The sequence below is a fragment of the Aspergillus caelatus genome, assembly GCF_009193585.1.
Source record: "Aspergillus caelatus strain CBS 763.97 unplaced genomic scaffold BDV27scaffold_69, whole genome shotgun sequence".
NCBI lineage: Eukaryota > Fungi > Ascomycota > Eurotiomycetes > Eurotiales > Aspergillaceae > Aspergillus > Aspergillus caelatus.
Window position 1 is genome coordinate 53,224 of NW_022475332.1, and position 25,531 is coordinate 78,754.

At 47.7% G+C, this 25,531-nt stretch overlaps 10 protein-coding genes and 1 non-coding gene across 11 annotated transcripts; 7 read left to right on the forward strand and 4 right to left on the reverse strand.

The window, feature by feature from the left end:
• Positions 1 to 1,663: 1,663 nt before the first annotated feature.
• Positions 1,664 to 2,652, forward strand: BDV27DRAFT_156904 (uncharacterized protein; the record flags this gene model as incomplete). Its single annotated transcript, XM_032072412.1, has 2 exons — positions 1,664 to 2,105; positions 2,162 to 2,652. The coding sequence occupies 2 exons, from the start codon at positions 1,664 to 1,666 to the stop codon at positions 2,650 to 2,652; spliced, it is 933 nt and encodes a 310-aa protein (XP_031928493.1).
• Positions 2,653 to 3,328: 676 nt separating this feature from the next.
• On the reverse strand, positions 3,329 to 3,412 carry BDV27DRAFT_t91. The gene has a single exon. It is a non-coding gene; the product is annotated as a tRNA-Lys (tRNA).
• A 367-nt stretch (positions 3,413 to 3,779) lies between these two features.
• Positions 3,780 to 4,694, forward strand: BDV27DRAFT_103721 (putative flavoprotein). The gene has a single exon (XM_032064334.1). It carries the CDS (start codon positions 3,798 to 3,800, stop codon positions 4,497 to 4,499), a length of 702 nt encoding a protein of 233 aa, XP_031928494.1. The 5' UTR covers positions 3,780 to 3,797; the 3' UTR covers positions 4,500 to 4,694.
• Positions 4,695 to 4,888: 194 nt separating this feature from the next.
• BDV27DRAFT_144455 (DUF3431 domain-containing protein) lies at positions 4,889 to 5,861 on the forward strand (the record flags this gene model as incomplete). Its single annotated transcript, XM_032070264.1, has 2 exons — positions 4,889 to 5,238; positions 5,291 to 5,861. 2 exons carry the CDS (start codon positions 4,889 to 4,891, stop codon positions 5,859 to 5,861), a joined length of 921 nt encoding a protein of 306 aa, XP_031928495.1.
• Positions 5,862 to 6,335: 474 nt separating this feature from the next.
• Positions 6,336 to 8,281, forward strand: cwc27 (putative peptidyl-prolyl cis-trans isomerase). Its single transcript, XM_032064335.1, has one exon. It carries the CDS (start codon positions 6,568 to 6,570, stop codon positions 8,197 to 8,199), a length of 1,632 nt encoding a protein of 543 aa, XP_031928496.1. The 5' UTR covers positions 6,336 to 6,567; the 3' UTR covers positions 8,200 to 8,281.
• An 800-nt stretch (positions 8,282 to 9,081) lies between these two features.
• On the reverse strand, positions 9,082 to 11,507 carry BDV27DRAFT_156908 (heat shock factor family protein; the record flags this gene model as incomplete). Its single annotated transcript, XM_032072413.1, has 2 exons — positions 9,082 to 10,975; positions 11,035 to 11,507. 2 exons carry the CDS (start codon positions 11,505 to 11,507, stop codon positions 9,082 to 9,084), a joined length of 2,367 nt encoding a protein of 788 aa, XP_031928497.1.
• Positions 11,508 to 12,730: 1,223 nt separating this feature from the next.
• On the reverse strand, positions 12,731 to 13,743 carry BDV27DRAFT_144458 (putative aldo-keto reductase (AKR); the record flags this gene model as incomplete). The annotated part of the gene is made up of 2 exons (XM_032070265.1): positions 12,731 to 13,417; positions 13,477 to 13,743. 2 exons carry the CDS (start codon positions 13,741 to 13,743, stop codon positions 12,731 to 12,733), a joined length of 954 nt encoding a protein of 317 aa, XP_031928498.1.
• Positions 13,744 to 15,315: 1,572 nt separating this feature from the next.
• Positions 15,316 to 16,702, forward strand: BDV27DRAFT_103745 (putative GPI anchored protein). The gene is made up of 2 exons (XM_032064336.1): positions 15,316 to 15,821; positions 15,878 to 16,702. The coding sequence occupies exons 1-2, from the start codon at positions 15,506 to 15,508 to the stop codon at positions 16,177 to 16,179; spliced, it is 618 nt and encodes a 205-aa protein (XP_031928499.1). The 5' UTR covers positions 15,316 to 15,505; the 3' UTR covers positions 16,180 to 16,702.
• A 471-nt stretch (positions 16,703 to 17,173) lies between these two features.
• BDV27DRAFT_126886 (uncharacterized protein) lies at positions 17,174 to 17,480 on the forward strand. The gene has a single exon (XM_032066642.1). The coding sequence runs from the start codon at positions 17,218 to 17,220 to the stop codon at positions 17,431 to 17,433; it is 216 nt and encodes a 71-aa protein (XP_031928500.1). The 5' UTR covers positions 17,174 to 17,217; the 3' UTR covers positions 17,434 to 17,480.
• Positions 17,481 to 19,134: 1,654 nt separating this feature from the next.
• On the reverse strand, positions 19,135 to 20,040 carry BDV27DRAFT_103836 (uncharacterized protein). The gene is made up of 3 exons (XM_032064338.1): positions 19,753 to 20,040; positions 19,518 to 19,694; positions 19,135 to 19,463 (listed from the first exon to the last, which is right to left on the reverse strand). Exons 1-3 carry the CDS (start codon positions 19,869 to 19,871, stop codon positions 19,250 to 19,252), a joined length of 510 nt encoding a protein of 169 aa, XP_031928501.1. The 5' UTR covers positions 19,872 to 20,040; the 3' UTR covers positions 19,135 to 19,249.
• A 3,433-nt stretch (positions 20,041 to 23,473) lies between these two features.
• On the forward strand, positions 23,474 to 25,416 carry BDV27DRAFT_144460 (putative R3H domain protein; the record flags this gene model as incomplete). The annotated part of the gene is made up of 3 exons (XM_032070266.1): positions 23,474 to 23,791; positions 23,858 to 24,401; positions 24,485 to 25,416. 3 exons carry the CDS (start codon positions 23,474 to 23,476, stop codon positions 25,414 to 25,416), a joined length of 1,794 nt encoding a protein of 597 aa, XP_031928502.1.
• Between the last annotated feature and the right edge of the window lie 115 nt (positions 25,417 to 25,531).

Genomic DNA, 25,531 nt, shown 5'->3' on the forward strand with positions numbered 1-25,531 from the left:
TTGCTGCCAGCAGCACCCTCAGCACAGCATCATCTCCTCGTGGCAGGCGACTTCTGGCAGCATTGCTCTAGACCCAGGATGATTTATGCGTGCCAATGGCAGGTACCGCGGAAAGACTATGAGTACCACCATTCAACGCCTGCGTTTTCCGCTTTTTGCATGGCCCTGTGCTTCACGCCTTGCATTGGCCTCCCTCCTCTGTTTCCTGTCCTCTGATATCCACCCATGTTGGAGTGCCGCATAAGCTCTGTTTTCACAGATGGTTAGCTAAGTTCCTGTTGCGGGTTGAAGGATAAAGAACATTATCCATACCCATACAAAGCATGGGTACCCCAGGCATCTCTTGCTTTATCCCAATTCATGCTAGCTTTCCTGATTTAGTCTATGTGAGTTTGAAGTGATCTTTCACTATGGTAAGGATTTGGAGGTGATATTTGACCAGAAAACCCTGTCGTGCACGATAATGCCTAAGGGAGCATTGATCAGTCAGTAAGCTAAGCCTAGCAGAAGACATGGATGGTAAAGAGCAAATAGACAGTTTTCAAAAGAAACTAAATAGCAACACGGCAAACTTACGCCTCAGAAGACCTATCCCATTTAGAAGCTGAGACCATCAAGTGTTCGTGTCTCCCAGGGATTGATCTCTGTGTGTTTGGTAATAGGGTCGTCGTACATTCCAGCTGCTCATCTTTTAAACGGTTATATATAAGCATCCCACTACCAAAGCAAATGTACAATATGCTCTATCTTGTTGACATAATGAGTCTAGATGTTGTCGTTGCCCTTGATGATGGCGTTTGTCAACACGCCGGGAAGTATTTCTGGTATTGGCCACAGACGCTCCTAGCCAACTAGTTGCTATCCTGATTAATACACTTTAATTATGATTCATAAACCAGCAAACAAAGCCATCTGGACTCGTTAAGGCAACACAAGTGAGACCATATATTCAGCAAGCAAAGAACCCGAACTCGTTGAGGCTACACAGGTGAGAGTCTAATATGTCATGAAGACTGAGCCTGCCCCTGCAACTCTCTCCAATGTTACAGTGCTTGTATGTAGTGAAACACTGACACTACAGATGATCCCTGAAGTCATGAAACAGGTACACAGTAAATCAGGTATGATAAACATAGCTTGTGTCGGCGAGACCTTGCACCGGCTGCTGCTCCGCATTTGAATTTGGGAGTAGCACCGTCATCCATTTCCACGAGCTATACTATGAAGATGCCCAAGTGTTCCAAAGTCGAGTAGAGCCTTGAGCGGCGTTTCAAAGAGCGGGGCTTGGCGCTTAAATGTCATCTAAATTACGTCTCCCTCTCGTTTTCGAGATGCTTTGATCCCAGCTCTCTGGAGATGGAATCAGTCACAATAGAGGCCTTGCCTCCAGAGGTCAAAACAGTCGTTCTGTATGCTATCCCAGATCTTCTTTCCCTAAATGCATTGGTTATCGCCTCTCCCTCATTCCATGCGTTGTATTTATCACAGCGAAAACAGCTGCTATCAACTATCCTTGAAAGATGCCTTCAGATACCTGTTATGGTCGATGCAGTCGCTGCGTTGATCGCCTTACGCGGGCGGGAGGAAAGATGACCCACCATACTCCTTTTCTGCAGAGAAATACCTAGGTCAGAAGTTGGATGTTTATCAAGTGTTTGCCTCAATGGCGGAAGACGATCTACTTGAAATGGCTCGACTTCATACTATAGTGGAGTTCATCTTAGAAGATATGGTCAACTCATTCCTCGAGCTTAGACCAGATACCCAAAAGCCAAAGGAGGAGAAGGTTGTATTATCACCATCAGGAACATTCCGGATGCAGCGAGCTCTCTACCGACTGGAAATCCATCGACTCTTGTTCAATAACAGGGATCTTCCATCGTTTGATGGCTTAGATTACTTTGAAGATGTACATCCTGACGACAATGACCAATGGATTTTCTTCCTTAGTTTATTCAGCCCATGGGAAATGGAGGAGATCCGATGTGTCCTGAAGTATATGTTTCGAGCATATGAAGAGCTGCCAGGAGCGACCGTATTTGACGATTGGTGTGAGCTCTCTCCCGATGAGAATGAAGATCCATTATCACATCTTTATGATCATAGTATGATTAATATCACCGGATAATCTAATATTATCTTGCTAACTTGAGTGGTCTAGAGATTGACGACACCAACAGAGAACATTATGTCTCTTACGGTCTGGGTTTTCTCTATCGCTGGATACATGTGTCCAGCATAACCTGTCGAGAAGAACGCTTGATCAAACAAAAGGCCATACTTCGTGGCACATTGTCCAGTTCAGCGCAATACATACTTTCTGCTCTGGATACAGATCCTGAGATTGAGTATTTTATGGACTTCGGTGATGAAGGCTCGGATGGCAAGACCTTCCTATCAGACGCGGACTGGAATAGTCCCAATTTGGCTTGGACATGGTGCTTAATAAATGCGACTTTAGAAGATGCATCCATAGAGCTTTGGAGAGATGTCACAAATCCACTACGCAACTGGGGGTTCTTATTTTGGGATGAGCATCGATTGAAGGAGTGGGGTTTCATCCCGGAAAGGATGAGAGAGGAGCAAGAAACTTGCCACAATGAGCCAGCGGATACGAGATCCGATCTTGGTGAAGCTGTCAATAACGTGTAAGGATACTATCATTCAATTATAGTCACCAGTTCTTATAAGTATAGCAAATAGTCTAGGAGAGACGTGTGCACAATACCACACCTTAATCTATAGAAGAACAGTGACATTGCTACCTTTTTACCACTAGATAGAAGTCGATTTCCACCCGCCAGTGACTATACGCTGGTCCTATGGAAACGCGTTGAGGCGGGTGTATTGCGACAACACAATATATGGAAGGTACCCAGCCAAGATAGCGTATCCTCCTAGTCTTTCGGCTTGTTTTCCTGTCCAGGAATCCATTCATAGGCCAAAACAGGCTCGCGTTATCTAAAAGAGGATCTATGTTTCTCTGATCAACCGACCAAAATTGATCGAAGGCTACCAACATCAAGCAAATCAAGACGTTGATCCCAATTAGCAGCCCTTGGCCTATGCAGTTGTTTCGAGGGCCATTGTGTGGAATTTCATCATATCGATATCGCGTTCCTACAATATCATGATATAAGTTGATTACGGTCATATGGACAGGGTGAACGAAGTATCAATTGAATGCCAGTGACAGCAATGTTGGGGAAACTTCGACCAATATGAAACCAAAGAGCTAGCGAAAAAGCATTTTGCAAAGTCAGTGAGTGGCAGATAGGACCAAGATAGCTCTCTGCTATCACAGAGAAAAACAAAAAGCAAAAAGAGAAGCCGAACGCGGGGGTCGAACCCGCAACCTTGAGATACCGTGATGACTAAGAGTCTCACGCTCTACCGATTGAGCTAGCCCGGCTACTTGTTGAAGAACGCTTTATATTTTAGCTATATAAGCCTATTTTGAGATGCAGCGTACTGATTCTAATACGCTGTATGAACCTACTTCATGGATAATACTCGATCGCAGGCCGGCAAACTTATTGTTAATGTAGATTATTCAACAACCCTACTGAGTATAAATGACTCAAGAAAATGGAAGGCAAAAAATTAAAACATATTCTTTCTGTATGAGAACATCTCCACTCAAACATGGTTCTCTATAGTTATTCTGCATAATAGCCGCTAGCGCAGACCTACCGGATTGGATTAGAAATATATAACCATCTTATCTCGCCCGGTAGCTTACCGATTACATCAACCTTCTCCCGACTAGATTCGAACAGTATACATCCACCAGTATCATGACAACAGAAAAGTCACCAGCAGCGGAGATTGCCGCGTCACTCAACGATGGCAAGGTACATCTACTTCTGGCTGCAACGGGTTCTGTTGCCACAATAAAGCTACCGCTTATCATTGCGGCATTCGCAGACCATCCGAATATCTCAATTCGGGTGATTCTTACCAAAGCTGCCGCTGAGTTCCTTCGTGCTCAATCAGAGGAACAACCTTCGGTAGAATCACTCTCATCGCTTCCCAACGTCGACTCGGTCCTCCATGATGAGGATGAATGGACCGAGCCTTGGACCCGAGGCTCAGACATACTACACATCACCCTCCGTAGATGGGCTCATTTACTAGTTATCGCTCCACTGAGTGCCAATTCACTGGCGAAAGTGGTCCACGGGATGTCTGACAATCTACTCACGAGCGTTGTACGCGCATGGGACACGACCGGGTTGATCGACGGGAGAAAGAAACGGATACTTGTCGCCCCCGCGATGAACACAGCGATGTGGATGCATCCTGTGACAGCACAGCAGATGCGCGTGCTGCAAGAAGATTGGGGGATTAAAAAAGTCGATGGGATTGAGCAGGGCTGGTTTGAAGTCCTCCGGCCCATTGAGAAATCGCTCGCGTGTGGTGATGTGGGGTCCGGCGGGATGATGGAATGGAGGGAGATCGTGAAGATCGTTAAGCAGAGATTGGATCCTTCTGCTTGAGTTTAATATACATGCCACCTCTTTATTCTGTGATAATCGGAATGCAAAATTCTTCGAGGTCTAGCCACGGTAGTGGTAATTCCACCTAACTACCCTTCTCGACTCAATGTTACATCACCAGTCTCGTGCCCGGAAAAGTGCTCCTGCGAATGGTACGCTGGGGCTATCCAGAAGTCACTCCGTGTACTTCATTGGGTGTTGGTAAGAAAGAATGAATCACTAATTCTCAATCCTTGACAAAGGACTAAGATCCCTGCTCCCACCTTCACTAGAAGCGCCTTCATTCAATCATTGTCATGGCCCCCGGCGACTGGAGTCTTGAATTCTAGCCGAACAGCTATTTGCACTTAGATGGTGACGCAATTAACTAGGCCTGAATCGAGTTCAGGATGCGCCTAATCGAGCGTCTTAGCATCGCGGTTCTGCTGTTTTGCTCTATTGTGTGGCTCGCGAAACGCTTCAACAACCCGTCCTTGGAGGTTCACCAGTTGTCTCGTTGGCACAATGGGGTCAATTTGGGATACACAACGCCCATGCCAACTCCCACCATTTCTCAAAACACGTCAACCACTAGAAAAAAGCGGCCAAGTATCACCGACCTGACGCCCTCACGGCATAAGGGAGCTGAGTCGCCTAACAATGAGTACCTCAAGGTCAAGATAACAGCAATCGATCGCGTTATTGTTGTTGGAAAGACGAAAGAGGACGATACGAACTGGGTAGTGAACGAGTTGCCCACGTAAGGCATTTACTCTGGATGTATAGCCGGTGGAGCTAACGCATCAACGCAGCTGGCAGCACGCGATCTATGCAGTGGATGACCCCGATGCACCTCTCCATGTAGCCAAGAACAAAGGGAGAGAAGCCAACGTGTACCTGCAATACATAATCGACAATTATGATGACCTCCCCTCCACCATCGTCTTCCTCCATAGCCACCGGGACGGCTATCCAAGAGCCTGGCACACGGAATTCTCCGACCACAGCAATGTACGTACCGTCCGAATGTTGCAGACAGATTTCGTCCAGCGCAACGGTTACGCCAACCTGCGCTGTAACCCCAATCCGGGCTGCCCTGACGAGATCCGCCCATTTCGCGGATTAAGCGACGAAAAGCACTTACCGGAGCAAGTGTTCCCTGAGGTTTGGGAGACGTTCTTCAACAATACCAATGTTCCAGAGGTCATCGCAACCCCATGCTGCGCGCAATTTGCGGTGTCGAGAACGCAGGTGTTGCAGCGCCCATTGAGCAGTTATGTGCGGTATCACAAATGGCTTATGGAGACCGAATTACCTGACGACGCCAGTGGACGGATCATGGAGTATATGTGGCATATAATTTTCGGGCAGGATCCCGTCTAGTAGGTCACTCGTCTTATTATATCAGCTCCTTTTACTGACTTGCCGTATAGTTGCCCTGACATATATCAATGTTACGAAGATGTTTACGGCACTTTTGATTAGCGATTGTCAGATCAAAGTATATATTCTCTAGAACAACTGGATAAGCTGAAAACAGAAATAATATCATCTATTGGCAGTGATTAAATAGCAGAAGTTGCGTCCAACAAGCCATGGAACTACTATACTCAATCCATTATACACGCCGTTAAGTATTCTACTAGAACTAGCTCAATGTTTTCCACCATGAAAACCAGTAAAAGAAAATACAACTACTTAATTCAAGCAGATACAAAACGTCGCAATAACATCTCGCATACATGTAGAAATTGGAATTGTAAATGCCTATTGTCTAAACAGAGCGGCCGTGACATGACGTGACCACATCTACAATTGAATGAATTTTCCCCGAAAGGCTTCGACATCCGCCGAACACGCGCTCTCCCTCGACCACAATTCCCCTCCCCCCAAACCCCACGCAACCCTTACTCCGTGGAGGTTTTCCAATAATGAGAATCGCACACAATAACCTCACAATCTAACTCAACGTCGCCCCACTCACCCTCGGAAACCATCTCTAACGGAGCTCCAACAAACGCGCGAACCCTCAACCTTCAAACCCAAACGCAACCCAACCGCACATCAAACAACCATCCAAACCCCCAAAATGTCCGCTCATTACGCAACAGAACCAAACCCGACAGCCTCAGCAACACTAAACACAACCTTCGGCCCCCTCCATATCTCCCTCTTCGCAACACAAACCCCCCTAACATGCCGGAACTTCCTCCAACACTGCCAGGACGGCTACTACACCGACACGATCTTCCACCGCGTGGTGCCCGGCTTCATCATCCAGGGCGGCGACCCGACGGGCACAGGTTCAGGGGGTACATCGATCTACGAAGACCCTGAGTTCGAATACGACCCGGAGGCGCGGGATCCGAACGAGAAGGTCGTGCTCCGCGATGAGCTGCACAGTCGGTTGCGGTATAACCGGCGCGGGCTGGTGGGGATGGCGAAGAGCGAGGATGGCAGTTACGGGAGTCAGTTCTTCATTACGTTGGGGAATACGGAGCGGGAGTTGAATGGGCAGTGTACGCTTTTCGGGCGCATTGAGGGCGATAGTATTTACAATATGGTGAAGATTGCAGAGGCGGAGAGGGTGGAGGGGACGGAACGCCCTGTGTACCCCGTCAAGATCACGTCCTGTGAGGTTGGAGAGTTAGGCCCGCTAGCAGGAAAGATCAAGAAACGCCAGATCACGGCGACGCGAACCACAAAGACAGAGGATAAGCCCGCACCAAAAAAGAAGAAGAAGAATAAGGGAGGCAAGACACTCCTGAGTTTCGGTGATGACGGCGACGGCGACGAAGATATGCCCATTCGACCCGCGAAACCGAAGTTCAACTCCAGCCTGGTGACAGACACACACATCCCCGAGTCTCACAAACCAGCCCAAGAACCGAAACCAACAAAGAAACGCCCGCGCTCCCCCTCCCCAGAGCCCAAACATCGCCCCAAGACCCCAGAACCAGAGACTCAGCTCCCCCTCCCCAAACCCGAATCGCCAGAGCGCTCCCCCTCACCACCACCAGCACCAAAGCAATCCTTCCTCTCGCGCACCAATGCCGAGATCGAGAATCTCAAGGCCTCCATGCGCAGAACAGCCAACACCGGCCCCGCAGATACAGGACACAAAAAGTCCGCCCTAGAAGCCATGATCCCTGAGACAGCCATCCGCGGCCGCAAACGCCCTCCACCGGGCATGTCGGCCTCATCCAACGGCTCAAATGGGATAACAGGGTTCAGCAGCTCAGCAGACAACGAGACACTCAAACTCTTCAATGCATTCAAGGCCAAGCTTGAAAGTGCCGATTCAACGTCCGCTCCCACGCAGAAGACCACGTCCCAAGATACCAAGCCTTCTACTGAGACGCAGGAAGCAGATGACGAGGAGGCACAGCTCTGCGATCTTCACTTTATTGCGAATTGCCAATCATGCAAATCATGGGATGATGATCAGACCGCGGAGGGCGGGAAGGCTGGTGCGGCGGCGGAGGATGAGGAGGGCTGGTTGACGCATGAGTTGCGCTTTGGTAAGGATACGCTTGGTAAGGATTTGAACTGGAAACGAGAGCATCAGGATGCGGACTCACTTATGGTGATTGATCCGCGGGAGAAGGAGAAGGAATATGTTGGAGGAAAACGGAGAGGGCTTGAGAGAGATCGGGAGCGAGATAGGAAGCGCGAGCGTGCAGGTAATCTGGAATGGGACAAGGCACGGAGAGGGAAATAATCTACTGTAAATGAATGACTACGTATGTACTTTCAAACCATAGAACAGTCTCCATGACATGATGTAGATCTATATATCTCGAAACATTGTTTAGCTTTGCAGGAGATTACGTACAAAGTTAACAACAGTGAAAGGCATTATAATACCTCGTGGGAAAACAATGCATGTACATCAATAAGCATAGACAAGTAGGTCATAGCTGGAAGCTCAGTCATAAATATGTACTCAAGTCATTAAAACAAGTGATAAGGATGATTAGAACGAGATCACGAGAGGTCCTCATGGCCCACCATGGCCATAAGATAAGTATCCCAACAGAGGTATATAAATGACACTCCATGTGGGACTGCTTCCCATGCTCATATCTTCCCTTAACTTTTTTTTTGGTTGTCCCGCCGAATCCTAACGCCCTTATTCGTAGTGCTATCCGCCTTTGTCGAAACAGAGGACCGGACTTAATTCAGACGCCGATCAACTCACAATCCAAGAAAACGGATCTGTAAGGGCCGCCATCCTTACTGAAGCCCAATCGTAGGCTGCTGGTATGTGTAATAAGATTATTGACTAGTCGCACGCGTCACCGGAATTCAGACCAAGAGACCGAAAACCCAGTCTGTCTTGTTGTATTGGGATCGAATCGCTTGGCTAGACGAGGGGGAAAGATGAATGAACGGGACTCGATTTGTACCTTTTTGACCCAATGATGCCTCGTTTATTCGCTTCGAGTGGGTGGGAACGAAAACTGGACAAAGGAAATTGATAGTGGTTTGAGGTCGTTAACTCCCAACGGTTTGTCGCATTTCACGTCTTTCGCTTCTTCAGAGTGGTTTCCCTTTCTTTATTGCCGACGCACAACCCCGTTAGTAGAGTATATCAAACATATTAAGCCTTCTTGCGCCGCTTCGCGCTACCGCCGTTTCCCTTACCTCCCTGGAAATCTTTGCCCCCGTTAGAGACGCCATACTGCGCAGGCTCGTCCACGGTGTTACTTGGGCTGGTCGCTTCGCTATCGGTAAGAGTCTCGATGATTCTACCAGCGCCTGGATTTATCGTATTATTAAAGCCGCTGCCATCGTAGCCGTTATAGAAGCTGGGGTTCTGTTGCTGTTGCTCCGGTCCCTCGAATAGATCGCCATTATCAGGGATATGGTCAAAATCAAACAAGTCGTGTCCGTCTTTGATTATGCTATCATCTGCACCTGTAGTGACAGGCTCGCTTGGTGCCGTCGTTGGTACCGAAGTTGTGGTGTTTCCAAAGTCCATGTTGTTCTTATTATTCTCAAGATCCCCAATGTCCGTGAAGTAGTCATTATTGAAGATCTGATCGAGGTCTAGCGGGGGAGGAGGAACACTTCCATCACCTGTTACCATGCCCGGGATCGTCCCTGTTGGGCTAAGCGGCTGTAGAAGGTTTGTTAAGTTCTGGACCGAACGGTCTTGTTCAGCTTGCATTTTCACAAGGTTGTCAATCTCCGCGCGGGTGCTGGCAAGACGATTCGAATAACCGAGAGGCATTGGCGGTGGCGTGGGGGTCATTAGGGCATTGTTTTGTGACATAGGTACATTGGAGTCACCCGAGCTAGTCTCGTTGGCCATGAGACGGAGCATATCCGCGCGTTGGTTTGGAGTAAGAGGAACATTGCCGTTTGAGGTTTCCAGAGACGACAATACATTGGGAAAGTCCGCAAAGCTTGTGGGGGGAACTCCATTTCGCGCATTGGTATTTTGAATGACGGACATAATATCCCGCTGAGGAAACTGCTCGGGTTGAGGCGGTTGCGCTTCTTTCGGCCGGGGACTGGTATCAAAGACTTCTTCAACATGACCATGTTGGGGAGCGCTCGGGTGGCGAGCATGACCCCGCGGTTGTGGACCATCATACGCACTGGCGGCCGGTGAGAGGGTTGTTGCGCGGCTTTGTCGTTCTGACGGCGCAGCTTTCAGAAGCAAGGGTTGCTTCTTCATTGCTCGCGGTCCTCCAGGGCTATTTATATGCTGAGCACCCAAAGTGCTCAGCGAATAGTCATCTCCCATGTCGACTACATTGCCTTGATCCTGTGAGATGGCCCCAGCAAAAGAATTGGCGAGGTTTTGAGGTCCTTCCTGCCCCTGAAGGCTGCGATTATAGACTGTCGCCAGAAATGTGAGGATCGCATTGATGGAATTCTCGTGACGAGTGTGTTGCTCTTGGAAATTGGCGGCCTGTGCGTAGAGTTGCTCGTGCTCTCTCCGTAGCTTGGTGATTGTGTTGGAGATAACCTGCTGTTGCTGCCGAATAGCCTGCAACTCCCGGTAAACCCCCGCGAGTTGATCTTTCGGCATAATATTTCCTCCTTGGACTAGGGATAACTGTCGATTTCGGGATCGGTCGTCTCGTACACCGGGGACATCATCGTAGTCATCGTTCTCATGCTCATCTACTTCTTCGGTTTTCACGCGTACATTGGCCTTCCCTGATTTGTTCCCTTGCCCTGCCGTATTCTTAGGTTTCTGTATCAACCACAGCAAATCGGGGTGGCCACGCTTGAAGTATGGGTTCGCATACTCGCTAGGGCTCTTGTTCTTTCGTTCACTGGCGCGCATCGAATTATCCGAGAGCCCCACCTTCTTATGAAACCCGTACATGTTCAACTGGCGGACAAAGGAAGCGTAGTTGTTATGCTTGAAAAGCTCGGGAATTAGGGTCTTTGCGAACTCGTCCTCGTCTAACACGATAAAGGAGTTTCCGTCATCGGACCACCGAATTAGGTCAGTGTTCTTAGACTCGTCCAGGAAACTGGAGGTATTTGTCAGTCGTTGATCGCCAAAGTAGTTTTTACGTCGCTTAGACCATACCTGCTTAACTTTTGAACAAATGGAGGGATTTGTTTCCTCTTTGCCTGCACCTCCCTCTTGGCAACCAATGCCCGCTGGTAGAGCTCGTCCAAACTTTCCCCCCAGCCCCCAGGCTCTCCAGTATTACTCCCATGGTCAGACAAGGAGGACGGTGTCTGTTCGTATCCACGATTCCGGCTGACCAGTTGATTGGGTGTCTGTCTACGAGCGAGTTGTGTAGATGCAGTTGCCGTAGATGCCGGCACATCTTGACCCGCCGAATATGCTGTAGCGCCATAAGGGTTCGCATCAGAAAATGAAGTCGGGCTGACAACATTTGAGGAAGTGTTTTGACCCCATTGTAAGAACTGGTCGTTTGAAAGCTGAGCACCAGAGTTTTGCGGATAGTTAGAGATCGGACCGAGTTGTGGATGAACGATAGGAGATGTGCCGGGAGCAGGTCTTTTGCGAGACGTCAAGCCTTGAGGACTCATGGCAGACGGTATGGCGATGTCTGGCCGATAGGGAGAAAAGCTTTTATTCAGTCTAAGATTCGTTTATTGAGGTTGAGTAAAGATGTGGTAAAATCCGATATCTTGTCAATAGGGCGTTCTTCAATGGCTTTTTCAGCCAAGGCTAGGCTATGGCGGGGAACTCGTATGGCGCGACGCGGCTCAATACTGAAAATAACAATAACAGCGCAGTGAATCGTTTATAGGGATTTCGTTTGAAGCGGTATCATCCAGGCGGAATCGACAAACGCTTGGGAAGAAGGTCTACGGCAACGGGCCGATATATCGATATTGGAACGCGACACGCGGGGCGATAAATCACTATCAAGAGGGTCGAAGTCAATCGGATAGCAGGCTCGCGGCAGGCCCAGCTAAGATGAGCGACAAGGAAGAAGCAAGCCAATTGCTTATCACTGTTGCGATTTATATGTGTGATGAGGACTTGTAAGCGGCGCCTTCTCAGGAACGGGCGCTGCGGCGGATGGGTGGAGGAGGAATGGCACCGGCGCAAGGTTTAAGGGAATAAGCAAAAAAAAAAAAAAAAAGAGGACAAATCCGCCCGTTCCACAAACTCGAGAAGACAAACAGTATAGTGAAGTGCAGCAGCGACGCAAACAAGAGTTACCGAATCCAAGTGATTCAGGACAACTCGCGTTTGATGAATGGCGATGGCTGAAGATGGCCTGCGTCTGGCAAATCTTCTCTCCGCTACCGTCGAGATGCTTGGCGGTGACGATGAGGTCAATGGTCCACGGCGGTCGCTGATTGGCTAGGGGGGCTGAGTAAGCCAGATGCTCACCAAACGAGTGCGGACTAGGGCAGACGGGCGAAAAGATTGCTATACAGTGTGTCTACTCCAGGTATATCGCTACCTTTCTACCTGAGCTATGGGATGTGGACAAATTCACTTGGTCTCAAGCTGATCGTTTCGGATTGTCTTGTTTCCTTAACGCCTACTAGTTTAGTTAACGCGGCATGCCCACTGATCCACTCATATGCAAACAACCAATCATCTTTCATGTTCATACCGTGGCATCGTCCTTATTTTCTGCAAAAGCTTCATATGCTACCATTTTGTCCGCTCTAGATGATTCCATTAAAGTTCCACTAGATTCCATTGATTGTCGTCTCAATCTGAATGCGCTTTGACCATCGGATAATGAGGGTAACCCTAATGCAAGGCATGCGAAGGGAACACTGCTCAATTAGAGCGCGACATGATCCCCAATCAGTTCCTGGAAGTTCTCAAGCACCCTCTGCCATACATTCGGGTGCTCTTGGGAGAACCTCTCTACCTTCTCGGGGGCAGTCAAATCCGCCTCCATCCGGCCCCGATTACTCGTCCCGTTCAATAAAGTGGTGTTCCCCAGGGCTAAAACAAGGCAATACAGAGCTGCCGCGGGACTGATTTCTGTGCGACTTGCTAACAATTGAATTGCATCCGATTGAACTAATTCTGGATTCGCTGTCAGTGTCCAGAAGCTCTGGTAAATTATGTCGTTATCCCGGCAATATGAGCGCAACGGGACATCGAACTGGGTGCCCCCATAGAAACGATTCTGGACAACCGCTGGTTTCACTTTGACCAGTGAGGATAGTTCTCTAAGCAGCGGCAAGGTACAGTTTGATATGCCTAGGTTTCGGATTCGATGAGGGACGTAGGTCTCAAACGTGGACCAAGCCTCCAAAGTCTGAGACATTGTCGGAAGCGGGGAATGAAGGATGAGCATATCGATATACGCTTCGTTGATGCTTTCTGGGGCGTCAGATGCACGAAGATGCTCTAGGGATGATTTGATAGAAGCGTGTACTTGTTCTGTCACCGAGGAATTAGGATCATAGGGCATATCATCGGGGTTCTGCCCATTAACGGATGTGAATTTGGTCTGGATCTAACCATGGTCAGCCAGGTAAACAGCTAGGTATACTATAGACATTACGTCTGGCTTACATGGAGATCCTCTCGTCGAATCGCTCCGTCCCGAATAGCCCTGCGTATGCCCTCGCCTACCAAGTCTTCCCGGTAATGCTTCGGCTGGGCCGCGGTGTCTATGGCACGAAAGCCAGCGTTAAGGGCCTGGTGCACTAAATCTGCTGTTCGGTCTTTCTTCCATGCAGTGCCATATATGAACACCGGTAGAGTCGCAGGGGGTGCGTTCTGCACCGAACGTAGGAGATGTCTATCCCAAGACATCTTGGGCATGGCAGTGCGAGCCATCGTTACAGCGAATCTCACCAGGAACCCGCAGAAGAATTATACGGTAGCGTATTGTTAGGTCAAGAAGTATGAATGTAGTAGTGATGTATGTCGAGGTGGAGAACATCTGTAGCTAGCCCACTCGGGCACGTTGGCCAATGATATGTTTGCAAGAAAGCCGCTGTTCTGACATCTCAAAAGAGTATGAGGGAAGACGTCACCTACAGGTCAACCCCTCCTATAACCTATCTTGACCACTGGTCTGGCCAACTTAACTAAAATCAATTTCACCTTCAAGCAAAGAGATCGCCATGGAACAGTACTTATCGCATTAGGAGTGCCAGCCGTTATGCTTTTCTCATACTACGGTTAAGGAATATGAAAAATCCGCTCAACTAATTTGTGCATGGACGATTCTCTTGCAATACATGGCAATGGCCTGTATAGTAGTGTAACATAGATTATTCCTGCCTCGAGTGGAAGCGACCCCGACCTCTTCGGTCAAATGGGTGTTAGATGACTCAAGTCATCCATTTAACCGATAGAAACGAGGATCTTCCCTGCAGACTGTAGACGTTTCCCTAAATAGATAATCATGCGGAAACACATCAAGGTCACTGTCCAGTGCTCCAGTGTAACCCTATATCCGAGAGACAGCAACCCTCAAAGTACAGCACCTTCAGTTATTTGAGCTATGAATAGCATCCGACTTGTGGGCATGGCATATGTCCATGTACTTGCAATATGCAGGGTAGATACAGGCAGCATATTTTTCTTGTCGTTAACTGGCCATGATACTGTGTTGTCAAAGTAATCGGTACCCTCCGATCAACTATATATAGCGGGGAGGCTGTGCAGAAACCCGACAATTCCATACGTTGGAGAGCATGTTCGGTAATGCTATTGCCTGATCTTATCTTGTCAGGATCAATTGAGTGCCAAGCGATGATCACAAAAAAAATCTTCTTTTCTTTCAGTTTGTCAGTCTGACTTCCTCGTTTTCCGAGTTGTCCAAGGATGTTCCTAGTAGATCCCAGTGCAGATGACGAGGCAAGGGAGACAGTGAGTGACATCATCGACAGAACATCCTCTGGTGGTAAACATCAAACCAAGGCATTCCACAACAGCTTCCTGAAGAAGTGCATCAATAATACTCCCCGAGTTAACATTATTCTCGTCCCTAGCATACACATTACAAAAGGATCCACATTTACAAAGCCCAACCTAAAAGCCCAGGGTCCAGTGTGGCGGTGAAAGTGCAGAAGAACAATAAATGACATTCCCCGCAGACAAGTCTGGTAGCGATGACCAAACCACTTCTTGGCAGCTCTGCAAACCCATAACCTTCTTTCCTCTTTGTTCCAGGCAGCTTCGTTCCCTGTCGATATATTGGTGATACTCATATGTGGATCTGCGGGTTGTCCCAGATTTTCACGCCAGCCGTGCTTGGCATGTCGCCCGAGGAAGGCTTAGAGTTTCAACAGCTCTCATTGAAAGCAGATCGCTAGAATCCCAAGCGATGAAACTGCCATGGTGCATGCGGAGAACTTCCCCGTCTCGGCAAGCTCTTGTTTCCCGCAATGACATCCTTAAATATAGAAACATCGTGACGCGAATGAATGGGTTATAAATATGCGTCCTCGTCCGCTTCGAATTGATCACAGCATCATCAGCGTCGACTTCCTCAATCCCATCTCGACCACAGAATCCATCTACATCCGGAACTGTTTATAGTTCTAAACATCTACTTCGTGTCATCGTTGAACGAATCCCATCATACACAATGCGTACCGCCCAATTGCTCGCTCTCTCCGGCCTCATGCTCATGAGCAACGTCGCCATGGGCGCCGAGCTGGAACACGACGACGTGCCCAATCGCTGCTGGGACGTCTGCGGCCCGGTGGTAGGAATTGCGCACAAATGCGACAACATGCACGACAGTGACCGCGCCGAGATGCAGTGTATCTGCGACTGGAAGCAGGCACCATCTCTGATCCCTCTCTGTGAGGCCTGTATCGCACAGTATCGCAGCGAACGCAACAACAGGGACCATGATGATGATGATGATGACGACGATGACCGCAATCCCCACCACAACGGTATACAATCCTTCCTGCTCCCTCAAGGTTCATAACTAACGCCCGATGCTGTCCAGATGCTTACGACATCCTCACCTCCTGCTCCCTCTCAACAACCAGCTACAACCCAACCGCCGCAGCTTCCGCCGTTAGCTCCGCAAGCGCCAGTGGCACCGATACAACCCCGACGGCAACCTCATCGGGCATCGCCGACTCCACGAATGGTGGCACCTCGGGCAATTCCAACAGAAACTCGGCGAGTAGCACCAACTCCGCGACGAGCGCCCAAAACACTGACAATGCGGCATCTGCTTATTCGAGCCCCAAGGCTGCTTCCTTGGCTGCCGTTGTCGGACTAGGCTTTCTTGCCTGGCTGTGAACATCTCATGACATGATGACATTACGAGATTGGATATTGCTGAGAAGGGGAGAGTGGAGGAATAATATGAGATGTTGATTCACTGCATCGAGTGAATATATGGATCTGGGAGAATGAGATATATGATTACGTTTCATGCCAATCCTTCATATACCCGGCTGGTCATGAGTTATGTTTGCTCGACAATATGCCCTTCCTATTTTAACTTATCTATGTGGTGTATATTGAATCACTCCTTTGATATGCATGACCTGTGATTGCTAAGTTCTTCAGTATTTTGGGACTGATACTCCCATGTTACTCTTCTATGATAATATTTATTATGGATAGTCAAATAGAAATTGCAGACATTCTAATATAGTTCTAGGTTGTGCGGAACTACCCTATACATATACTATACCACCCAACCGATTGAGTACTTGTTCAGCAGTTAATTATGGGCCTTTTTGCCTGAGTGGGATAGGTGACTCAATTAAAGGAATCACACGAAGTTATATATTCAGATACAAAAGACAGAAATGCACAGTTTACTTATTATCCTTACCAAACCCACAAAAGTCCAATTGCACGCACCAAAATAACCAGAAAATATATATCACCACCAAAGCTATCACAAACTCCTCCAATCATGAACCTTGAACCTACTACACCGAACCCAAAACCCAAACCCAAACTCAAAAAAAAAAAAAAAGAAAAGAAAAAGAAATAAGCAGCTCAACCGCACCACCAACCAACCCCCATGAACTCCCCATTCCCCAGAACACCAGGCACGAGTCGCACGACGACGTGTTAGCTCACTCACCCGCCCTTACTTCCCACCAACGCAGCGAACAGGAGGGGGGAAAATAAATCCTCCCCAAGAATACTGTATCGCAGACGAATACTAGCAACCGAGACGCATGTACATTAAAAGTCAAATTAAAATTTTCAGTCCCCATAGAGACGGGGGAATGGACTACGGACTACTAAACTAAGGTTGTGAACTTAACTTTCTCTGGGTTCCGAGGGGATGGATAGATCTTCAGAGTTCGAAGTCTCATGGATAAAAAACTCCATTCTCGAATTACGTGGTTTCTACTAGCTACTGGCTACTGGCTACCTGCAGGCAAAGCAGAGATAGGAGACTTATTCAGTGGTGCATTGCTGCGAGATGGAGATTGGGGTTGTAGGTATTCCGGGGGGGGTTGTTTCTATTGTACTCCGAGTGTGTATATGTATGTACTCTGTACTTTGCTTTTACTTTGCTCTATTTAATGCTCAAGGGCGATCTTTGGTCGGATCGGAGGGTGAGTGGATTTGAGAAGCTGCCGAGGAAGCCAGATGAGAGGTAGGGTAAATTCTCACAGAGGGCAGGGAAGGAAAAACACAGCAGACGAATGGAATGTAGGGGATAAATGCCAACAAAACAGCTAAGACGACAGACAACATGGCAAGTAAGTATCGGCCGGGTGCTTCATGGATTCATGGATTGCAACATAATAAATCCAATAACTAGTCAACTTACTGCATATCTAATTATCTAATCTAGGACATTCATCCAAGTGTAGCCTACTCAATCAGTAGTGCTAAAGTACCAATGAATAAAAAGAAACAAAATGCTGGATGACATAGTACGCCTACGTTATCAAAACAAAGACCTGTAAAAATCAACCAACAACAGCATTGAAAAAAAATCCTGGAAAAGCCAAGGGCCAGAATCACCCTTACGTCCTACATAATCCCAGGTACTCCAACCAAAGGCCGACCACCATGCATTGCAAATCTCCACAAAACCCTCCTCAACGGGCGAAGGAATCTGATATCCATGTATCCACGTAGACCCTTGCATCCGTGACCAGGGTTTGTGAGCTGCGGCGAATTTAGGCCCCACTAGTCGGTGATCGGACAGAAGTACGGATCAAGTAGGTAATATATGTAATTGTATACTTCAAAGGATTGTGATTGTGTAAGGCTAGCTTTCTCCTAGTTGGGCATACTTGTTTTCTTCTTCTTTTTCTTTGTTCTGGGGAATCCCGAAATGACGGAAAAGTGATACATAAGGTACTGTGTCGATTGGCGGACCTTTGTGGCTTGCCGATTACATACATATGTACCTTAGTATGCACAAGCACGGACTGCATATTGGAATCTGAGGGAAGGAAAAAAAAAAAAAAAGAAAGAAAGAAATACATAGGGAAACAAAAAAAAGATAGAAAAGATAGAAAAAAGACCTGAAAGAAGAACGGGAGCCGAAAACGCGTACTGCCTTTTCAAGTCCAACAAAGTAAGTCGAGAATTTCATATCCCGAACAATAATCCTTTTTTTTTTTTTTTTCCGTGGAGAAAAATACTACTAGACGGAATGGCACAGACAGCTGTGTCCGATGATATCTGCCCGAAACTGATAGTTGTTCTGCAAAGGGCAAATGTCTTGGAATGTATGACTTACAGGTTAATCATTGCCTGTCCAAGTCTGAGGGAATTAAATGATAATCCGTTGTTTTTTCTAGCATCTTTTGCCACAGGTAAAAATAATTCTGTTAGTGATTGGGTTATCAGTGGCTGCTTCGTGAGTGAGACCAAGGGGAGGGGAAAAGAAGTAAAGAAAAAATTTTTTTTTTTAAATAAAATAAATTGAGAAATGAAAAACGTACCAAAGAGGCCAGATTAATACAAGATATGCTATAGGCCCGAATGGTATAAAACGGACATACTGAAATAAGTGAATTCGGCCACTTCTCGCGTGCAGCAGACAGAAGGGCTGAGTTTCCAATACAGTAGTGCCATCAGATTTGTCATATAGACCTCACCAAAGTGGGTGCATGAGATACGTGCAGGCCCATCCGACAGATTACCACTCATCTCCGTAGGTCCAAACTCGGACAATCATAAAATAAATTCGCTCCTCAAAACCATATGATCACGTAAATGTGACCGATACATCAGCTGCCTATAGGGAAGGCTTCCAATCAGCACCCGTAGGTGCGCCTTAGCAGGCTTCTAGTACTTTTTAAGGCCCCATAATGGTAGATGCCTGCTGTTATTCGCTGTGGGAACAGACTAAGAATGTTCTATAGACGTCGCTTCGCTTTTAGTTCAGTACGGGATCACCCAAAGACCTCCCCGGGCCACACCATGGGACCAGCTGGGAGCTGCACCGCGGGTGCCCAAGCTTAAGGTGCAGGAATCGGTCAGCTACTACGTACTTATTATACCTTAACCCAGTAAATCCCGAGACCAAGTAAGGCTTATAGTACCCGTAAACCCGCACGTTTTGACAGGTGACGGACGATGCCGCTTTGAGACTTGCTCGAAATCAGGGACACCGAAGTAGGTTAGAGGACAAGGAACACACATACACACAAACAAAAGAAGAGAAAAGAAAAGGAAAAGACCACGAGCACAAGGAATACGATATCGGACTGGGACTCCTCTCAGGAGAAAGGCGCGAAATCTGAGGTCTCCATCCGACTGGTTCTGGCGACACTCTAGTGGGTTCTAGCTTGGGTGTTAATCCCAAACCGCCGAATATTAGACTAGACCTTTCCCCATAGTTAGCTAGTAAGTGCGGATTTGCAGCGGATCCCAACTAACTTCACCGTTTTCGTCCTATCGGGTAGTGATAGTTCTTTCATTATTCGTCGGAGATGATGGATCATGCCTCGCAATTTCTCGTCGGAAAAGGGGCGACTTATCCTGCCATTGAATCTCATATGAGCTAAACGGTTAGGGAGCGGACGCCAGAAACCTGCGTGTCAAGTAAATAAGATCGTAATAATCGCATGTGATAATAATAGCCACGGGGAACGGTCTCGAGCACATCCGCTACTAATAATAACGAGATGGCAAATATGTCGTCTTGACGTACAGCCTAATCTTCTGGGGGTGAGGGAAAAGGTCACGGACAGATGGGGGAGTTGGGTGTTCATCAGGGGTTATCTCCATCCCCGACGGACGACGCACCGACTCCTGAACAATTTTACGGTCACGAATCATCAGGTACAGCTTGATCGATTTCGGCGACGCTGCTACCCTCACCGCCCGCAATCGTGATGGAGATGGATAACCTGAGCCCAACCACGCCGCCAATAGCAAGAATAACAATATTGACATCAAGACGGCCAAGAGCCGGCGCGACAGCTCGTGTGGGCGGTGGACGACTGTACCGAAGCTCCCCTGTTCGGAGGTGGTGAATTGGTGTACTCCGTAATGGAATCATTACCCACCTCGAGCGGATCCCAATCCACCTTCTAACTAAGACTCGAAGGATGCATTGGAGCTCCAACTCCAGAACCGTCAATCAGGAACCTTTCGGACGAGTGGACATGGGGGGAAGACAGGGACTAGTTCGTCGTTAGGGACAAGCTAACTAAAGACGATGGTATTTGGTGGCACGGAAACGTCCCGACAAAGAAGACAGAAAAAGGACTGGATCTTCAAGTTGGTACGTGGTGAGTAACTTCATACTAAGGACCCGTTTAAGGAGTTAAAGTAAGTTTCTCAAGGTTAGTTCCCCGTGCCGCCCGAAGGAGAAAGTGGAAAATAATAATAATAATAGAAAACAAAAGAAAAAGGAGGGGGAGAGGGGAAGTGCACATTTTTGATTTTCTTTTTTTTTTGTCAGGAACTAGCAATAGAAAAAATTGAGAGATAATCCATCAGTCTATTGAAGGTTTGAAACATGCAAATAAGGTCACCACTTGCGTGAGTTTGGTAAAGCTGCCGGATAGAAGTCAATAATCCAAGGAACTTGGTGCAGTGGATGACATTGTGATTGGTTTAGAGACAATGAGCAAATGGAATCCTAATAATCTAAGGGATATTAACTCATATATGCCGAGCCAGGAATAATCAAGCTAGAAGGCCTATTAATAACGGGAAGGAATACGGAGTATGGAGTAGATGTTTTCTAGAAAGAGAAGGTGAAGGAAGTGACCTGAGTGGCCTTCTAGATTCCTCATTCCCCAGGCAGTAAGAATCCCTCTTCATTTAAGGGGGGGGGGGGGGGGTTAAAGAGTACTCGAAGGGGATGTTGAAGGAGGGGGAAAAGGAGCGCATGGACATGATGATACCTGACGCAGGTTAGTTTAGTACTGCAATTCAGGTACAGTAATCTCAATTCAATACCTTAGTACCTGGCTCTTATGGGACTAAAAAATAACCTGACTAAGGTGTCCCATAGGTAAACTAACACCTAACTGAGGATGGAACAGTAAACTGCCGCATACATAAATGATGGACATCAGAAGCCCGGACAATCAAACTACAGATTGGATTTCTTCTTGCTTCTTCCTGTGTTTCAATTATTATCGTGAAACAAATTATTACTTACACTTCTACCTATTTCAACTCGCCGTTGATTATTTTTGTTTATTTTCCATTTCTTTTCTGCCTCTCCACATCCTCTTGCACACTTACACTTGCTGGTGCAAGTCTCTACACCAATAGGAACCCATCTCCCCTTTTGGGCAAAGCCTCAGATTCCCCATTGTATTATAATTTGTTTCCACTTCCCACCTTTTCCCTGAGTATTTTCGCCTCCGCCACAGCTGAAGAAGGAAGGTTTTGAGGAAAGGATTAAAATTACAGTCTACAAACAGGAGCACACAAAAGGAGACTCAGCAAAGATATAAAAAGAAAGACTAAGAGGAAAAAAGGTACAACCCACCGGAGGAGTTTGATTATAAAAGAAAAAGCACGGAAGCTTGAAGAGTGTTTGAACTGTGAGTGACTTGAACTTCTGCTCTATCAATTTTCTTTTGAAAACCAAAACATTCAAACCACCACCAACCAAAAGGGAAAAGAAGAAAAAGAAAAGAGGGGAAAAAAAAAAAGGAATTAAACAAAAAAATTTTTTTTTAAAAAAAAAACACACCACATAAAACTGAGACTAGTGAGAACACTTTCTCTCTCTCGCTCTCTCCCTCGTCTCTCTTTCTTCTCCCGCTCCCGTTCCCCATTTTGGATCAATTACGGGAATCCCTTCATCCCATCCGCTATCCTCTAGTGTGTCTGTCTGTTTCTCCCTTTCTTCCCTCACTTGTTTTTTTCTTTTTTCTTTTTTTTTTTGTCTTTAGGGATTTCATTTCCAAGTATTATTATTATTATTATTATTATTATTATTTTTGTTTGCTTTGCTTTTGTCTTTGGTGGATTTGATAACACAGGGGTGTGTGTGAATTTACTGTGATTGCAACGATCTATAGACATACTGGACAAGACTGAATTTGGGAGAAGAATTTAATTCTAACGGGATCGACCAGCATTCTCAACAGATCTCACACCGTCAAGCCCGCCATTATCATCAACGCAGACCGATCTATCCAATTCGTTGACTTGGCGGATCCGCGGAAGGACCGACCAGAACTAAAGCGGTCGCCGTGTTCCGGCTTTTCTGCGTGCCGTTTGGCGTGCGTGCTTTCCCACACCCCCAATAATCTCCCGGGTCACCACCTCCCTGCCTTAACCTCCAATCTCGACTCTGCGATCAAATAAACTGTTTCTTTTCTTCGATTTCCCTTTTTTCTCCCCTCACCACCACCACCGGTCCGTCAACTCGCCCATACTTTAACCCTCTTGGGCACTTACCTTTAATCCCGGGTAGTGGCAATTTTTATTTCTTTCTTTCCCCTCTTAACCCTTTTTTTGTTACTTTGCTGCTTTTATTTTTGTATTTTCTTTTCCGTGGTAGTTTTTTTTTTTTTTTTTTTTTTTTTTCGTGTACGTAGGTGGTTCATGAGAATAATGCCGAGTTACTTTGCTACTACCTGGAATATCCATGTGTATATTTTTTTTTTTTTTCTTTTCCTTCCTCCTCGCTTTATCTCACTTTTTATTTCCCTCACTTTTGAGTTCTTCTTGGGGAGAAGGAGGAAAAAAGTTTCCGAAAATTTGACGCCTGAGGATACGCCTGGTATTGATGACCAAAGCACCACGAGACGAGCAGTTGTGAGCGGTTTTGTGTATTTCGTCTCATTTTTGACTGCTGCTTGGCTTTGACTTGTTTCTCACGCCAACCAGAGATTCCAACCCGCCGTGATTTTTGGTGTCTAGAACCACTATTTTCTTCCCCACACGCCTCTAAGTCGAGAATTTTGGTCCACCTTCGACAGCGCCGTTCGCATTCTGCCGGTCGTCTTCGATTAGTGGCTTTCTTCTGTTCGGTTGCTCCTATGTTTGAGTAGCCCGTTCACGCTATTGGGATATTGAAACGGGATTGTTGTGCGGTGGATTTTTGTGCCCACATTCTAGAATTTGGCTGCCCGTCGGGAATTCGTTTGTCTTAGCCGCCATGAGTTATCAGCAAGCGCAAGAAATGTATCACGACAACCAAGCGCGTTCTCCTGGCTCTCAGCGTCACCAGCAGCCTTTGCATCGTCAGCCTTCGCGACAGTTTGACGCGTACGGTCCTATGCCTGTGAATCTGTACGAGGATCCTATGTCTCGCTACGAGACCGGCCGTCTGGAGCGTCTGAACCCTTCACTACACAACAACAATTATGCCTATGATCTTTCCGGTTCGCAGACTTGGAACCCGAATGGCTTTGCCAACCCTCAGGCTCTTGGAGCCATTCGGTCGGCCTCCACCAGCTTGAAGACTACGTCTCGCACAGGAAGATCCGGCTTGCCTACGGTAAGTACAGTGTCGCAAAACTGGAGACGGTTCCCATGCAATGGCTTGACTAATATATGCGAGTAGACCTGGCTTGATCAGCAGCCGGGTATGCCTAGTGCCTTCTCGAACCTTGGACCCGGCCCCCTTCAAAGCAGCGCGATGCGTCCAGAAGCATCCGCATCCTCGGAGGCCGACGATGAGCTGATTCCGACGGCGATTGTTATTAAGAATATTCCTTTCGCTGTTAAGAAGGAGCAGCTCGTACAGTTAATGACCGAGCTGAATTTGCCGCTGCCGTATGCGTTCAACTACCATTTTGACAACGGCGTTTTTCGGGGTCTGGCATTCGCGAACTTCACATCCGCGGAGGAAACAGCAACAGTCATCGAGGTTCTGAACCACTTTGAGCTTCAAGGACGGAAGTTGAGGGTCGAGTACAAGAAGATGCTGCCGCTTCAAGAGCGCGAACGCATTGAACGGGAGAAGCGCGAGCGTCGGGGCCAGTTGGAAGAGCAACATCGGCCCATGGCTACCTCCCAGCTTCAGACCCAGAGCTCTATGTCCTCGCTGACTTCTCACCTCCCCGCGACATCTCCGTCGCCCGTCTCTCAGCGTGGCCAGAAGCTAGGTAAGTTTTCTTTTAATTTTTGTTTTCGACCATCTCCATGTCTTCATTTACGGTCGGCGCTAATCGCACTTGACGTTTCGCAGAGGTCGATTTGAATGACAGCACGACGCTATCATATTATTCCCAACTTCTTCTGTTCAAGGAGGATACCGGTCGCGATACACTGGTTTTCCCTTCAAACCTTTCCCCGGTTCAGCGTCGTACCGTTCACACTCTTGCCCATAACATGGGCTTGGGTCACGCTTCGCGCGGATCTGGGGAACAGCGACAGGTGCATGTGTTCAAGGTGGCCCCTGGCACAAATGTGAGCCCTCCATTGTCATCGATTCCCGCCGCCGTCCAGCCTTCCGAAACAGCCCGTCGCGGACTGAACCGCGCGGCGACGATTGATTTTAGCGAAGCGCGCAATGAAGGTCCTGGCCCCTACGGCACCCTTCGAGGGCAGGCCTCAGGATTCCTTGGTGTTCTCGATTCCCCAGGAAATTTTGGAAATGCCCAAAATCTACGTGCGGCGAAGTCGTTCGCAGACCTACGTTCCTATACTCCGTCGCCAGTGCCTTCGTCCGCGAGCTTCCCGGCGGCCCTGCAGTCGAATGGTGCACGCCTCCAGCATTATGAGGGTGCCACCAGTGGCGCCTCGAACACCCCGACGCTCACGCCTGCCCCATCTGGATCGTCTTTGGGCATGCCGCGGGATGATAATTTGTTAGTGAACAGTCTCAGCAGCCTTTCTCTGGGAACTGGAATTGGTGGGCCTAGCTCAAGCCCACGGAGATTGCGGGGTATGTTTTCTTGGGAACAGCCGGAAAGTCAACCTTCCAGTGCTGGACCCATCGGTAGTAACCGATCCATCGGAGTTGGATTTGACGGACAGTCACAGGAGCGCGTGCCAATTAGGCAGCCGAGAGGCCCCCTGCCCGAAAAGGGCCCAGGTTTTCGACGCCCAAACGGACACCAATCGCGTGGCAGCGACGAATTGCGGACCAACTCCGGCGTGGAAATCATTGTGGAGTAAACAACTTTGACGGGAGATGAAAAACGACGAAACTTGTTAGATTGCTTTGCCGCAAGACGCATATGACTCTTATATCACGAGGCCTGATCCTGTTCTGCGATTATTGGCTTACGAT

What these genes read in the sequence shown, in the direction of transcription:
- BDV27DRAFT_103745 (XM_032064336.1), top strand. Translation starts at nt 15,506, where the DNA reads ATGCGTACCGCCCAATTGCTCGCTCTCTCCGGCCTCATGCTCATGAGC. An exon ending in CCGCAATCCCCACCACAACG is followed by an intron (nt 15,822 to 15,877) that starts GTATACAATCCT and finishes GATGCTGTCCAG; the next exon opens with ATGCTTACGACATCCTCACC.
- BDV27DRAFT_103721 (XM_032064334.1), top strand. Translation starts at nt 3,798, where the DNA reads ATGACAACAGAAAAGTCACCAGCAGCGGAGATTGCCGCGTCACTCAAC.
- BDV27DRAFT_126886 (XM_032066642.1), top strand. Translation starts at nt 17,218, where the DNA reads ATGGATAAAAAACTCCATTCTCGAATTACGTGGTTTCTACTAGCTACT.
- cwc27 (XM_032064335.1), top strand. Translation starts at nt 6,568, where the DNA reads ATGTCCGCTCATTACGCAACAGAACCAAACCCGACAGCCTCAGCAACA.
- BDV27DRAFT_103836 (XM_032064338.1), bottom strand. Translation starts at nt 19,871, where the DNA reads ATGAGATTCAATGGCAGGATAAGTCGCCCCTTTTCCGACGAGAAATTG. An exon ending in GATAGGACGAAAACGGTGAA is followed by an intron (nt 19,695 to 19,752) that starts GTTAGTTGGGAT and finishes GGAAAGGTCTAG; the next exon opens with TCTAATATTCGGCGGTTTGG. An exon ending in TTCTCTTCTTTTGTTTGTGT is followed by an intron (nt 19,464 to 19,517) that starts GTATGTGTGTTC and finishes ATTTCGAGCAAG; the next exon opens with TCTCAAAGCGGCATCGTCCG.